Raw genomic sequence first — 15,384 nt, 5'->3', positions numbered from 1 at the left:
AAAATAAATTCAAAATGGATCAAAGACTTAAGCATAAGACCTGACACAATAAACTGCATAGAAGAAAACATAGGTACTAAACTTATGGACCTTGGGTTCAAAGAGCGTTTTATGAATTTGACTCCAAAGGCAATGGAAGTAAAAGCTAAAATAAACGAATGGGACTATATCAAACTTAAAAGCTCTGCACAGCAAAAGAAACCATCGACAAAATAAAGAGGCTACCAACTGAATGGGAGAACATTTTTGCAAACAGTGCCTCCGATAAGGGGCTAATATCCAGAATATACAAGGAACTCATGCAACTCAACATCAAAAAAACAAACAACCCAATTGAAAAATGGGCAGAGGACCTGAAGAGACATTTCTCCAAAGAGGATATACAAATGGCAAATAGACATATGAAAAAATGCTCAACATCACTAATCATCAGAGAAATGCAAATCAAAACCACAATGAGATATCACCTCACCCCAGTCAGAATGGCTATCATCAAGACAAATAGTAACAAGTGTTGGAGAGGCTGTGGAGAAAAAGGAACCCTCATACACTGTTGGTGGGAATGCAGACTGGTGCAGCCGTTATGGAAGGCAGTTTGGAGGTTCCTCAAAAAATTACGAATAGAATTACCATATGACCCAGCAATCCCTCTCCTGGGTATCTACCCAAAGAATCTGAAAACATTTAGAGATAAAGACACGTGTGCTCCAATGTTCACTGCAGCTTTGTTTACGGTGGCCAAGATATGGAAACAACCAAAATGTCCTTCGATAGATGAATGGATAAAGAAGTTGTGGTATATATACACAATGGAATACTATTCGGTGGTAAGAAATGATGATATAAGAACATTTGTGACAACATGGATGGATCTTGAGAGTGTAATGCTGAGCGAAATAAGTCAGACTGAAAAAGCAGAGAACCATACGATTTCACTGATATGTGGTATGTAAAACAAAACAACAAAAGAACAAGACAAACAAATGAGAAACAGAAACTCATAGACACAGACAATAGTTTAGTGGTTACCAGAGGGTAAGGGGGGTGGGGGGTAGGGGGTGGGAGATGAGGGTAAGGGGGATCAAATATATGGTGATGGAAGCAGAACTGACTCTGGGTGGTGAACACACAATGGGATTTATAGATGATGTAATACAGAATTGTACACCTGAAATCTATGTGATTTTACTAACAATTGTCACCCCAATAAATTTAAAAAATAAATTAAAAAAAAGATTAAATCCCAATATGTACATGGTTATAAATTATTTAGTTAATCCTATTGTTTTGAAATTTTAATGTTTTACTTTTATATGTGTTTACATATTCAACTATTTCTTTTGCAATAATAGCAGTCTTTGAAAATAAGTATATACCATATGTTTACATATAATTGAATCTGTTTCTGGATTTTCTAATTGGTTCCATATGTCAATCTATTTTAGTACGAGAACCACACTCCTGATTATTGAAGCCTTAAAATTAATTTTACTATCTAGTAGGATAATTCTCTCCTATTTATCTTTGTTAAAGCATTCGTGATTATCCTCATGTTGATTTTTTTTTTAATCTTTAAACATTTTGTCAACTTCTCAAATCATTCTCTCTCCTTGGTTTCCAGTCAGTAAACAGTACTTCCATACACTAGCCACTCAAACAACCTGAGGGCTATTCTTCAATTCTTATTCTTCCTCAGTGTCCTGCCAAATTAATCCACAAACCCCACACTCCACCACTGAATTACATCTTAAACACATTCATTTCTTTCTACCCCGGCTACCACCCTCCTCCAGGTCATCACTGGCTCTCACTTGAACTGCTGGAACAATTTCCATACTATTTCCCTCGCCTCCAGTCCTGCTTTTCTCCCAAGTAATTCACTGTCAAATACTAGCGTGAGGTTACTGATAGTAAGTCATGTCAAAATAAAATCATTTCCTTTCATCATAACTTTGAGAGAATCATAAAATCCTCTGGTCATAGAATATATTGATTCTTTTTAAACACTTAATAAGGTCTCTCATAGTATCTCAAGAGTTTCCACGCTGAATGATTTAATGATCATCAAATGCATTAATGATTCAGATAGTAAACTCATTAAAATAACAAAATCAGGAAGAATAAACAAAGGTTAAACACAATCTCACTAATCTATAAGGTAAGATTTCTAAAGGCATGTTTTTCTAGCACCTAGCAAAGTGCCATGTTCATAATAGGATTCTATGAATATATGCTAAAAAAAGAATACATAAAGTAATTAATATTTCAGTTGGCATTTTAAGGCCTGCATCCTTCATTAGAATTAAAGAACCATAGAGGCAAGGACCACGGCCATCTTTTTTGTACAGTATGCCCTTAATAAACATTTGTCAAATAAATGAATCTGAAACAATATCATTCAAAAACTATCATGGATTCAAATTACTGTAAGAAGAATAGTAATTTCTATTTGTGAAGTGTTTTACAGTCTGCAAAGCAAACAGTATTTCATTTACCCAGATGATTCTTATTTAGCCCCCACAATATTCCTACCAATGTTACTATTATTCCTATCCAGAAATTACGGCTTGAAATTATTCAGTGACTTGTCCAATAGTAAGCATCTGGTTAGTGGAATGCAGGGGTCCAACTGAGGTCTCGTGACACCAAATCTAGTGTTCATGCTATTGCATCACAGATAAAAAAGACTATGACAAGATCTTTATTGCCCGAACTAAGGGGAAGAAGAAACTCTGTACATTACTGGGTAGTATCTAGCCCTGCCAACTTTGTAGCCTTTGCAAGCTCCCTTTCTTACAGTGGGAAATCTGGCTTTTGATTTATACATTAAGTGCCAACATACCCTTGATAGTAAATCCTGGTAATGGACCAGTGGGATTTAAAGAACTGTGACCCAACAATTTGTGACTCACATTCAAGGCTCCATTTTACCAAGTCTAGCAAACTTGGGCTCCAATTTGGATATTTAGCCTCTATCTTCATTCTAATGCCTGGTTTCAGGATCCCAGAATTATTTCTGTGCTCGATTTTTTTTTTTAATAGTAGCACGCATAAGACTGTGTTCTACATTAGTCTTTGCCAGCTCTCTTCCGAGGGACTATAATCCTGCCCCTGAATCCTAAACAGGTCCCTAAGGCCTTGAAAGCCTAAATTGACAGCGCCTGAGCAAATGTCTGTCTTTGATGCTTAGACTTACTTAATTGGCTTTGTCCTACCTGCTACAGTTGATTGTGCAACATGTGGACCAAATACTACGTCTTCAAAAAGATGCATACTGAAAACACTGAATAAATTCATAGAACATTATGCTCCCCCCAAGAAAAATAAACATTAGCTATTAAAAGTCTACATAACATATTTTCACATGTTGTTTACACTGTGTTTCTATACAAGGGTAAAATCATCAGTTGTAGGCTAAGTCTAACAAGTCAAAGTTTACTTGACTTTCAACTTGGGCTTCATTTTTTTTCTTACTTGGCTGTGAACTTAGGCTTTCAAGGCCTTAGGGACATGTTTAGGATTCAGGGGCAGGATTATAGTCCCTCAGAAGAGAGCTGGCAAAGACTAATGTAGAGAACATAGTCTTATGCGTGATACTATTTAAAAAAACGAGCACACAAACAATTCTGGGAGCCTGAAACCAGGCATTAGAATAAAGATAGAGGCTAAATATCCAAACTGAGCCCAAGTTTGCTAGACTTGGTAAAATGGAGGCTTGAATGTGAATCACAAATTGTTTATTAGTGACTAAATATGAAGTCCTATTTTTCAGTACAGAAATGAGTTGTGGAAATTCTGTATGGGGGTACAGAGATTACCAATACCATGAGAAAAGAACTGGGAGTTACAGCTGACAGAACGAGTCAGAGTGTAAGACACCAGTTAAAGACATGGGGGCAAATGAAGCAGCTTACCCCACACTGCAGTGACACCACACTTGGGCACTCAGCTCGGTACTGAGGCCTACATTTGTGGAGGTGCAAAGACCAAGTTGACTGTTTTCTCTGGACATGGGTAAGGAAAGTGTTGAGTATCATGTCATGTGAGAAAAGATTGAAGAAGAAAAGGTACAGGGCAACATGTATCACAAGTACTTGAAAAGCAGACGGGTGATAAGAATGGTCCTCTGTCTCTAGGGGGACAGACATAGTGCAGACAGTGAGATGATAACAAAGAAACAGATTTCAGCTCTACATGAACTTTCTAAAAATTAGAGCTTCCCAGGATGGAATTGGCCGCTTAGCAGGTAGTAGGTTCTCTGCCACTGGACATTGTCCAGCCTAGTGTGATCAGCACAAGGCAACTCCTGAGAATAGAAGACATTGTTTTGACTTATCTGAGTTTTAAGATGGTAGGTAAATAAGACAATGGGAATCGAAGTATTGTGTTAGTATGTGATACAATCTACTTGCCTACTTTCACTGTTCCCTGAATTCTTTTTTCTGATAATGAGAAAAGTAATACTAACACAAGGGAGTGTGAGTTTATGACTCTTTCGTCGTTAGAGATGACTCACAATTCCAAATGACTCAAAATACATGAAAGCTTTTGGAAATGGTCTTACAGCTCTGTCATGTCTTGTAATACCCAGTATACTCTAATGACTTACAATGACATTTAAGTAAGAAAGACTACAATATAAATATGGAAAAATAAGAAAATAATAAGGAGAAACTTTAAGTGGGAGGGAATGATGAGTGACAGCAGGACAGTCCTAGGGAAAGAAGTATTGATAATGGTGGTAGGCAGAATGACTGCCTTGAAAAGATGTCTGTGTCCTAATCCCCAGACTCTGCAAATATATTATCGCACTTGTAAAAGGGCCTTGCAGTTGTGATTACATCAAAGATCTTGAGATGAGATCATCCTGGATTATTGACTTATCAGTGAAAGAGGAAAGAGTCAGTGTCAGAGTGACACAATATGAGGGATTTGACTGACCATAGCTGGTGTTGAGGATGGAAGGTAGCCATGAGCCAAGGAATGAGTGAAGCTCATAGAAGATAGAAAATACAAGAAAATAGATTCTTCCCTAGAATCTCCAAAGGGAATACAGCCCTACGAACACCATGAATTTAGCTCAGTGGGACCATTTTAGACGTCCAGAACTATCAAATAATAAAGTTATGTATTTTTAAGCCACCAAGTTTGTGGTAATTGGTTACTGCAGCAATAAGAAACTAATGCAGTAACACTGGCAGAAACATCACATAGAAATGCAACAGAAATTATTAAAGGCTGAGTGAAGAACATGAAAATTGGATTCCAGTGGAAAAATACACGTTGTTATATTATGATGACTCAATGTTTTCAAGATAGTGATTCTTCTACTTTCACTTAGTCTTAAATTTAATGCTGTAGTATTGCAATAGAAATTTCCCTCCCACTCCATCTTGGATCTTGGCAAGTAATCCTAAAGTACATTTGGAAAAAGAAATGTGTGCAATAGCCAGGTATCAATTTGAAAAGAGAAAAATAATGGAGGGAGTGGAGATCAGATTTTATCAGATATTTAAATAAATTTTAAATGACTCTGGTGCAATAATTGAAAGGCAATAGAAGAGAGAATTTTTTAAAAATGCTCCAATGCTTGTAGAAATTTATTATATTATGAAGGTGGTATTTCAAATCAGTAGGAAAACAATGGATTATGTAATAACTGCCAGTGAAATAACTGACTTGTCGTTTGGAAAGAAATAATAAAGCTGGATTAATACTTCCTTCCTTACTTCAAAATAAATTCCACATAAATATTTATATAAATAAATACACTTGTAATAATAATAATCTTAAAATATGAATGACTTTTGACCAGGAGCCATACCCAGACACATAACCAGAACTGCAGAGAAAAAGATTGATGAATTTGAGTACATACAAATATTAAATTTCTATAAAGCCACTAAGATTTCAAATATTAAAAGATAAGTGACAGATTTGAGAAAACTCTTTGACATATATAACAAAGGGCTAATATCTTTATTATATAAAGAAAATTAAAAGTTGAAATGAGAGATCATAACCTAAGGGGAAAAGTAGGCAAAGAATAGGAACAATTCATGATAAATAGCTAGAAATTTCTTATGTGAACAGGTACTTGATCTCATTTATAATTAAATATATATAAATTAAAATAACATGATATGCCATTCTTGATCAAGTTGCTGTAGGTAATGCACAGCGTTAGTAAGGGTTTGAAACAATGGATACCATTAGTTGAAGTGTGAATCAGTATAAGCCTCTTTCAGGCTAATTTGTCAATTGTTACAGGAGACCTTTAGAAAGCAACTTTTAGACTTTTGTCATGTTAAAATTTTTCTTCCTTCACCTGGGAACAGATGGGATTGAAAAACTGCCATTATTATTCCTGGAGAATGATACTGCAAGGCACCAGTTATATGCATAATTATCACTCTTACTTTCCAGAAAATTATGTACACTTGCTATTTTTAATGTTTCTGTTAAATAAAGAAATGGAGGGAGAATAAGTGGTGGGAAGCTTGCTTCTTAGAGTCATGAATGAGAAAAGTAATCAGATCTTAGCAATATCAATCATCTGAATTATAAATGGGTGTCAGGATATTGTTCCCTTTTGGAAAGTGTTACCAATTAATGTCCATGGAACTTGATTCTTAGTTAAATCTTTCTTGCATAGCCACTTTGAAGTTGGAGGTGTCAATTAAACATTTGAAACCACAGCAGAAATCTTACCAGCAAAGTGCTGAGACACCAGTGTAGGTACTACCTATGAATTTTACTCTGGGTATGTTATGGGCTGAGTTGTGTCTCCCCAAAATTCATATATCAAAGTCCTGTCCCCGGTACCTCAGAATATGATCTTATTTGAAAATAAGGTCGTTGCAGATGTGATTAGTTCAAGTAAGATGAAGTCATAGGGTGAGCCACTAATCCAATGATTGGTGTCCCAATAAAGAAGGAGAAATTTGGAGACAGACATGTACACAGGAGAATGCCGCATGGAGATTGGAGTTATGCTGCCACAGCCAAGGAATGTCAAAGATTGCCAGGAAACTACAAAGAGCTAGGGTAAAGGCATGGAACAGATTCTCTCTCACTGCCCTTAGGACTCAACCCTACACACACCTTGATTCTGCACTGCTAGCCTTCATAACTGTTGAGACAATACATTTCCATTGTTTAAGCCACCAAGTTAGTGGTACTTTATTAAGGCAGCCCTAGCAAATTAATACAGGGTAAAATAAATAATAAATATGAAAGGAACTGGTTGAAAAAAACTTTTGACTAATCTCTTTTGGTGTTCTAAAATCTTTACTCCTAGGAGAATAACTAATAATTAACTAGGGACTAACCGGGAAAAGGATTATCTCTGTTCTTGATCAAATTCTCAAAAGTGTATCAAAATTTTAAATGCATATATTCTTTTATCCAGGAATTCTACTTCTAGAACTCTTTCCTACAATTAAACTCACCAATACAAATAAAAACGCACTAGTAAGGATGTGTATTGGAGCATTGTTTATAATGTTAAAAGACTGGAAATTATTTTTAGACTCACCATTAAGATACTGTTTAATAAATAAATATCATTCATACAAGGAGACAATGTAGTACAATGCAGAGGGTCTACAGATATTACGCTACAAAAAATCCTCTTGGATTATTGTTAATAATTCAGATTTGTGACTCTCCCTCCCAACTTTTACTACATCAGACTCTCTGAGAGTGAACCTGAAAATCTATATTTTACAAGTATCTCAGGTCATATTGATGGAAATGGTTGGTAAAATATACTTGCAAAATACAGTAGTTAAAAAAGAGTATGATGTCAGAATCCTAACTCTGCCATTTTGGGCAAATGTGCCTTGGTAAAGTCTCAGTTTCCTCATCTGCAAGATTAGAATACTAATAGTATCTATTACAAGGGTTGGTGGTGGTTATGAATGAAATAACAAAATTAATGAAATAAATTGAAAGGAATTTTAAAAAGTGCTTAGTGTAGTGCCTAAGTTTCTAAATGCTCATTAAACATAGCCATTACTACTATTCAGTCTTTCAAAAAAATGAGATATATGTATAGGTACTGACAAGGTGAGCTGAGACAAATAAAGGGAAGAATAATATGCAATGTATGTTCACATCTGTGCAAAAAAGAAAGTATACACACATGTAATATATGCATGGGATATTTCTGGAAGGAATGATTAAAAATTTGGTGATGAACATTGGAGAACAACACAATATCCTCATTTGTTTTGCTTGATCTTTTTTAAAAGCAAACTATATATACATGTTACTTTCAGAAAGAAAAAAAAAAATCCATGAGTCTAAATACCATCTGAGGAAGGTGATAATACCATTTCAAATATAAATGAAATTTGATTTTTATTTCTGTGTAGAAATTTGCATACCCCAGGTGATATCGAAGATGGTAAAATCCCAGAAATAATCTCCTCAATAAAATGCACAAGTGCAACTAAAAATATGCCAAATGCCAAGTAAAACTGAATAGGGATCAGTTAAATATGAATCCTCAAGAAAATGCCTACATAATCTACATAAATCAAAAGAAATCGTTAAAGAAAAAAAAAGAAACAGAATGTAATTCATCAATAACAAGATGATAAAGAAGACACCTGCATCATGTGAAACAATCTTGATGCTAAAAAACTAAGGAATGCACTGTCTGGGAAGCACTAAATAGAGTCAAAATGAGAAGACAAGAAAAGAAAGGAACCAAGATTATTTATTTGAAGGGATTTCTTTACAATGTGAGGAGCCCAACACCTCATGTTCTTTATTGGAAAGAGGCAGAAAACAAAACATTATAAAAATGGATTCACACTGACAAATAAATAAACTAAAAACTTGAATATTCAAACATACATAAGTAAACAGGCTTCACAACTAGGTATAGGGAATCAGGAGATAAACCATGTGTCTATGAGAAAAATACTGAAATCTAACTTAAATATTGGGAAGACAAAGGGCATCACCACGTTCGTAAGAATACGATGCTGGATTGACGCTGAAGTTGCATATACAAGCGTTTAGTGTTGGTAACAGTGACAGGTCCTGAGTGACTACTGTATCTAGGCTTGGAGCCTTTACCTCCTGATGGTGGTGAATGTGTGGCTGGAAGGGCCAGAGGCAAGGCAGACCGATAAAGAAATACATTATAAACTGCTCCTAGGATGTTCACGGTCATCTAGGCTTCAACGCTTAGAAACATTTTGCTTTCTCCTGTTCCATCATGCTTACTGTTACTGCAAAAAAGTAGACATCAACTTCTGTAAAATTTGCACTTCATAATAACTCCTAAACCCAGTATTACTTTTCTATTTCCATAATCACCAAACTAGTTCAAACTTCATTGGCTCATACCTATGTTACCTGAAGAGCGACCAAACCCCCATTCCTGACTCCAAGGGTTTCTACCATTTTGAATAATAAAACATGTTTTTAAAGTCAACATTTTAACAAATCCCTATATAATAATGTTGGGATTCATTTAGTAATTTAGGGAGTACAATAAATGACTTCTCTGCCCAAATTATAAATGAGAGTTCCAGGGTTGACAAATCTTTTCTGTAAAGGGCCAGATAGTAAATATTTTAGGATTTTCAACCCATATGATTGATGTCTGTTGCAACTACTCAGTGCGGCTGTTGTAGCAATAAAGCTACACACAATATGTAAATGGAAAAACTTAGCCAGATTTAGCCTGCAATGTGTCAGATTTGGCTTAGAGACTGTAGCTTGCCATGGATAAAACAAAAGGTTTAGGCAAATGGATTCAAATGTCAGCTAGGTTAATGACAGAGTAGATACTAGGGTATCTAGCTTAGGTGCAAGGCAGTACCTGCTTCCTACTACTATATCCCAGAACTGTAGAGTACTAGCAGCAGGTCTCCCCAGGCTGAGCAGGTTCTTCACAGCTAAACTTAACCGCTCATACTCTGCAGGTGAGAAGATCACAAAGAGAATTAGTGACTCATGCTCAGTTCCTGCTCCCAAATTTACAAATCAATTAACTCCCCTGAGGAGTGAGTAGGCACAGAGAGAAGCTCAGTTAAACTAATCAATGTCTCTCCACATAAAAACTTGACGCAAAGGGAAAGAATCCTACATTCTCTCTACCCAGCTCCAATACCTTTTGGATCTGTTGCTTGAAAAAAAATACATGAGCTAAAAAAGGCAATAAAAAAGGCAACAATAGCAAAACTTATGCACATTTGAAAATAATAAATATGGATATGGATATGAAAGACATATTATTTATATACCCTAAGGACAAGGCGTGACACCCAAATGAAATTGCAAGCCCTTCACAGTACCTCCACAAAGTGGTCCAGTTTGAGATCTACAGCTTCAAACCATTCCTAAAAATTACGTACTATAGCCCCAGATTACAGTATTATTAGACAATAGTAATCATCAAATAAATATTTGTTGAACAAAAATTAAACTTTATAATAATTATTTTTTAAAGCTTTTGATGCCTCCCTAAGATAACTTTCAACACAAACCCTCTGCTCCCATAAGGCTGATGTACTGAGTAGTCCCAATCCCAAATATCTTTTTGCTTATACTGTCGCCATACCTTCTGAGGATCAGGGGCTCATTAAGGCCTATAGAAATTCTCCTTTATTTTCACAACCAATCATAAATTCTACTTAGTTGAAGAAGCATTTAATGACTACTCATGTCTACATGGCTTGCTTTCTTCTCTGAATCTAACAACAATAGTAATATCTTGTATCGACAATTCAGTATCTCACAACACACTAGATTTTCAAATCCTATATTTATACTCAATATTTTGATTGTTAGCTACTTCTTCCCAGAGAGCAAGTGCTCCCTATGGTGCTTCTTCGTGTTTCATAGAATGCAATATAGTTCAATTCTTGCAGAGTAGATTCTCAAAAATTGTTTGTTAAATGGTTGAGTTAATGAATTAACAAAAGAATGAATAAATAAATAACATAAATAACCAATATTAAGAAAAATTAAGTCTTAAGAATAGAAAGGACAACACGAATGGCCTCCCAAAACCTTCCCATCCCTGTGCTATTTTAACAGAAACATTAATTATAATAAAACTCTTTTGTAATCATTACTTCTTTTCCGACAAAGACAAGTAAGATAATATTATAATTGAGCTTTGTTATTTTAGCTCTCAAATAAAGGTAAATGATACAAATCTGTGACTTAATGCTTTGAAAAATCTGGAAGAACATAAACATTGATGAATACTTAAATTAGTTAAAATACTGAAATACTGCAATGGCAATGTAGAAATATGTACTGCTGTCTCCACTTTCAGCCTTGTTAGAATTACATATTTCTCAATTATATGAATTAAACTGATCATCTCATTGATAATCATCTCATTTTTCATTTACTGCTTTCTCTCCTCAAGGACTATGGAATAATAAAGGAGGAAAATAATTTTTAAAAACAATGATGAATCCACTTGCTGAGAGAAAAACATTGTGTTCTAAGTAACAGGGTGACAGGCAGTGCTTAAACCCAGGGCTCTTTACTTATAAAAGATACACTATTAATACACATTGAAGGCTATGAACCTACTGTTTCTATACACAGTAACTAAACCTCATTAATACAAAACCTCATTAATAGCATTCTTACATCTGCTTTTCCAGAGAATCACAAGTTAGAAAATTAAGTTAACATAATAAACATTTTGGAATATCTGTAGACTTAATTTTTTTCCTTTTCTTCTTCTTCTTTTTCTAAATTAATGTGATTTAGGAGGCCTCTTGATGATAGTTAGCTTTTGATAGCACAAAACCCTGGTTTTAATTACCAACACCTATTCATTTAATCTTTCTAATAACATGTCTCCAAGGAGTTTAAGAAGAGACTGTTAGTTCAATGAAGGAATTTCTAAGATATCAAAATAAAATTTGCCATATGTCGTACATTGTCCTCACTATTATTCTACCAGCATCTCTGCAAAGCAGAGCAGCATCATTTATATCTTTTGAAGCTCTTCTATTCCCTTATTCCTCAGATCCAGTCTATCACCAAGTCCCATGATTGCTTCATCCTTGCATTTCTATGTCCATAACTCACCTCCCTTCTTGTACAACTTGATTTCACTCTATCACAATCATTAGAATAATCTTCAGACATCATTATCATCACATAATTCATGGTCCAAGAACTCAAGTACCTTCTAAATACTTTTTATTCAAAACTACTTTGTGTTATTTTTCAGTCAACTCTCTGCCAGCAATCTGCTTCATCTGAGTTCATCTGCTTATTGGCTCAACTTAACTGAATTTAAACATGACTTACTCTCCACCTCTTAAAAGACATGAAGAAAGAGGCACTTCTGGAAAAATGTAAGGATCTCTGAACACAAAAAAAAACACAAAAAAAAAACCTGTCAAAATCAACTTTTTCAGAACTCTAAAAATTAACCAAAGGTTTGCAACAATCTACGTAGAATATATTCCAGAAAAATTGGCAGAATCTTTGTTAAAACAGTGAGCATTGTAGCATTTTTAACTTGCCCCTTTACCATTCCCTCTCTCCAGTTTCACAGGGAGAAACCTAGCAGCCTCACAACAATGAAAATCTTAAAAACAGCAGCTTAGAAGCCACTGTGGGAGAAGAGGGTTAATAGGTTTGGGGCACTGCAAACATCTTCACACACATAGAGAATTCTCAAGATTTAACAGATTCAGCGGCCCCCTGGAAAAGGCCCATTTATAGGGCTTGTTTTTATTTGACCTGATACAGAGCTCACTCAGTGGAGAAGGCCTTACCCTCTAGATGTTTGTTAAAATCAATCAGCAGCAATTAATTAATGTTGCAGCTGTCTAACATCACAGTTTCCAGAGTCAGTGATACTAGTAGCAGCAAACAAACGGCGGTCCAAAAAGACATGGGTCTTTGAAAAGCTTCGACATTTTTCTATGGGCCAAAAAAACACATACATGGCTGTGTACATGCCCAGGAAAGATCTGAGAAGATTCTAAACTCTCACCTCTGGTTGAACTTGAAGCTCTGTACAAAGAGGAAATGAAGGCTAAGGTAAATATGTAAACTGCCAGAACTTGAAGACATGCCTCAACATACACAGAGTCCCTGGAATAGGGGATTTATTCTTTAAGGTATTTAAGGAAATCTCTGTCAAATCATAAGATAACCACTAAGCTAACTAAGCAGACACTGAGTGGCCACAAATGAAAAACAATTCAGACTTGACAGAATTAATCCAAGAAAGTCACTAAACAAAGAGCAGCAGCAACAACAACAAACCCTGGGAAGAAAGGACTCTGATTTCCAGAGTTACAATTTTATATTATTTCAAGTGTCAAATTTTCAACAAAAATTACAAGACATATAAAGAAACAGAAAACTATGGTTTATAAACTGTCCTTCAAGAAATCAAGAAATACAGATTTTGAACTTACTAGACAAAGACTGCATAAATATGTTCAAATAACTAAATGAACCATGTGTAAAAATTAAAGTAAGATAATGGATATTAAAGGAAAATAGAGAATATCAATATCAATAGAGATATAAATTATGAAATAGGAACAAAACAAAAATTCTGAGTTACAATTATAATAACTATATGAAATATTTGCTAAAGGGAATCAATAGATTTGAGCTGACAGAAGAATGAATCAGCAAACTTGAAGAGGGGTCAACTGAAATTTTCCAGTCTGAGAAACAGAAAGAAAAATAAATACAAATAACAGAGCATTAGGAAACTATACAACACCCAAGTATACCAACATATGCATTCTGAGAGTCCCAGAAGGGAGGAGAGAGAGAAAGGACAGAAATAATATCTGAAGAAATAATGGGCAGATACTTCCCAAATTTGATGAAAAAAACATTAATCTACACATCCAAAAACTCAACAAACTCAATGTGGGATAAATTCAAAGAAATTCACATATGGACACATAGTCAAACTGCTTAACAATAAAGATAAAGAGAGAGATGTGGCAGCAACAAGAGAAAAATGATTAATAGCTAACTTTTCAGAAATCATGGAATCCAGAGGCAGTGAGTTGAAATATTCAAAATGTTGAAAGAAAAAGAATGTCAACTAAGAATTTTATATTGAGCAAACCTATCCTTCAGAAAAGAAGGAAAAACTAAGGCATTGAACTATTATATTAATATATTCCCAGATAAACAAAAATTGAATTTATTGCTAGTAGACCTGCCCCTAAGGAAATACTAAACTACTAAAGAAAGACTTTCAGGAATAAGGAAATTATTGATTGACTATAGCTTAAAGCCTAGTTGGCTGTTTGCAACTGGTTGTCCTTAGTTTTGAATTTCATAACTTTGAGGCATTTACAGGCTTAGATTTTGGTTCCAGAGCATTAGAGCCACTTCAGTCTAATAGTGTTCTTGTGTAATTAATTCAAATTACATACACACAAGGTCTACAAATTAAGTTTGAGAACTCATCCTAGAAAAAGTGCTGCATACCTCATTGCTGAATATCACTACAGTTACCTTCAAAGTACTCCCCTTGGGAAGCTATGCACTGATGCCAGCACCTAGTCCACCCGTCCACCCTTCAAAGCAATTTTGGAACTCTTTTTTTGGAATGGCCATCAAAGCTGTCATCATATTACCCTTGATGTCTTGAATGTCGTCCAAATGTCTTCCTTTCAATATTTCCTTTATCTTCAGGTAAAGAAAGAAGTCATTGGAGGCCAGATCAGGTGAGTATGGAGGGTGTTCCAATACAGTTATTTGTTTACTGGCTAAAAACTCCCTAACAGACAGTGCCGTGTGAGCTGGTGCAGTGTTGTGATGTAAGAGCTCCTTCGGGACCATTTCTGCACACACCTTTCTCATGCCAAGATTTTCAGTTAAGATTTTCCTAACTGTTTCTCTATCAATGTTGATTTGGTCTTCTACGCTTCTCACAGTCGGCCGATGATTTTGATGCACAATTTGATGAATTTTTTTAATGTTTTCTGTCAGTTCTGCTCATTACTGGCCATCTTGGCCTCTCTTCATCAGTTATGCATTCTCCCCCCTCAGAAAAATGTTTAATCCATTTGTACATTGCTGTTTTCTTCCTGGAATTATCCCCACAAACTTGGATTAACATGTCCCTGATTTCATTTCCACTCTTGCCAAGTTTAACAAGAATTTTAATGTTTGTTCACTGCTCTAATTCAAGTTCAGACATTCTCGTGATGGCACACAAAAACACACAACAATAATGAACACCACTTAGCAAGACACTGCCACAGGTTGACAGGAACACAGCTGTGAGACGCTGATATACCAAAGTTATGAAACCTTACCAAGCTGTTTGTACAGTGCTGCCAAATGTAAGCACACGGCGGCAAGTTCACAAACTTAATTCTCAGACCTCGTGTTTGTGTG

The 15,384-nt window shown here is 35.3% G+C and overlaps 2 protein-coding genes across 18 annotated transcripts in view; one reads left to right on the top strand and one right to left on the bottom strand.

Moving 5' to 3' along the window:
• The window catches only part of ANKS1B (ankyrin repeat and sterile alpha motif domain containing 1B), an 895,010-nt gene that overhangs the window by 621,454 nt on the left and 258,172 nt on the right, over positions 1–15,384 (bottom strand). The gene's annotated exons all lie outside the window — the stretch shown is intronic.
• GARIN6 (golgi associated RAB2 interactor family member 6) overlaps positions 6,971–15,384 on the top strand; it is a 53,068-nt gene continuing 44,654 nt past the window's right edge. Inside the window, 1 exon segment of the mRNA XM_019732074.3 lies at positions 6,971–7,047. Coding sequence (XP_019587633.3) covers positions 6,971–7,047 — 77 coding nt within the window.

This window comes from Rhinolophus sinicus, chromosome 1 (genome assembly GCF_057876585.1).
Source record: "Rhinolophus sinicus isolate RSI-liver-muscle chromosome 1, RSI-T2T, whole genome shotgun sequence".
NCBI classification, from domain to species: Eukaryota; Metazoa; Chordata; class Mammalia; order Chiroptera; family Rhinolophidae; genus Rhinolophus; species Rhinolophus sinicus.
This window is presented reverse-complemented; position numbering and strand designations above follow the sequence as displayed.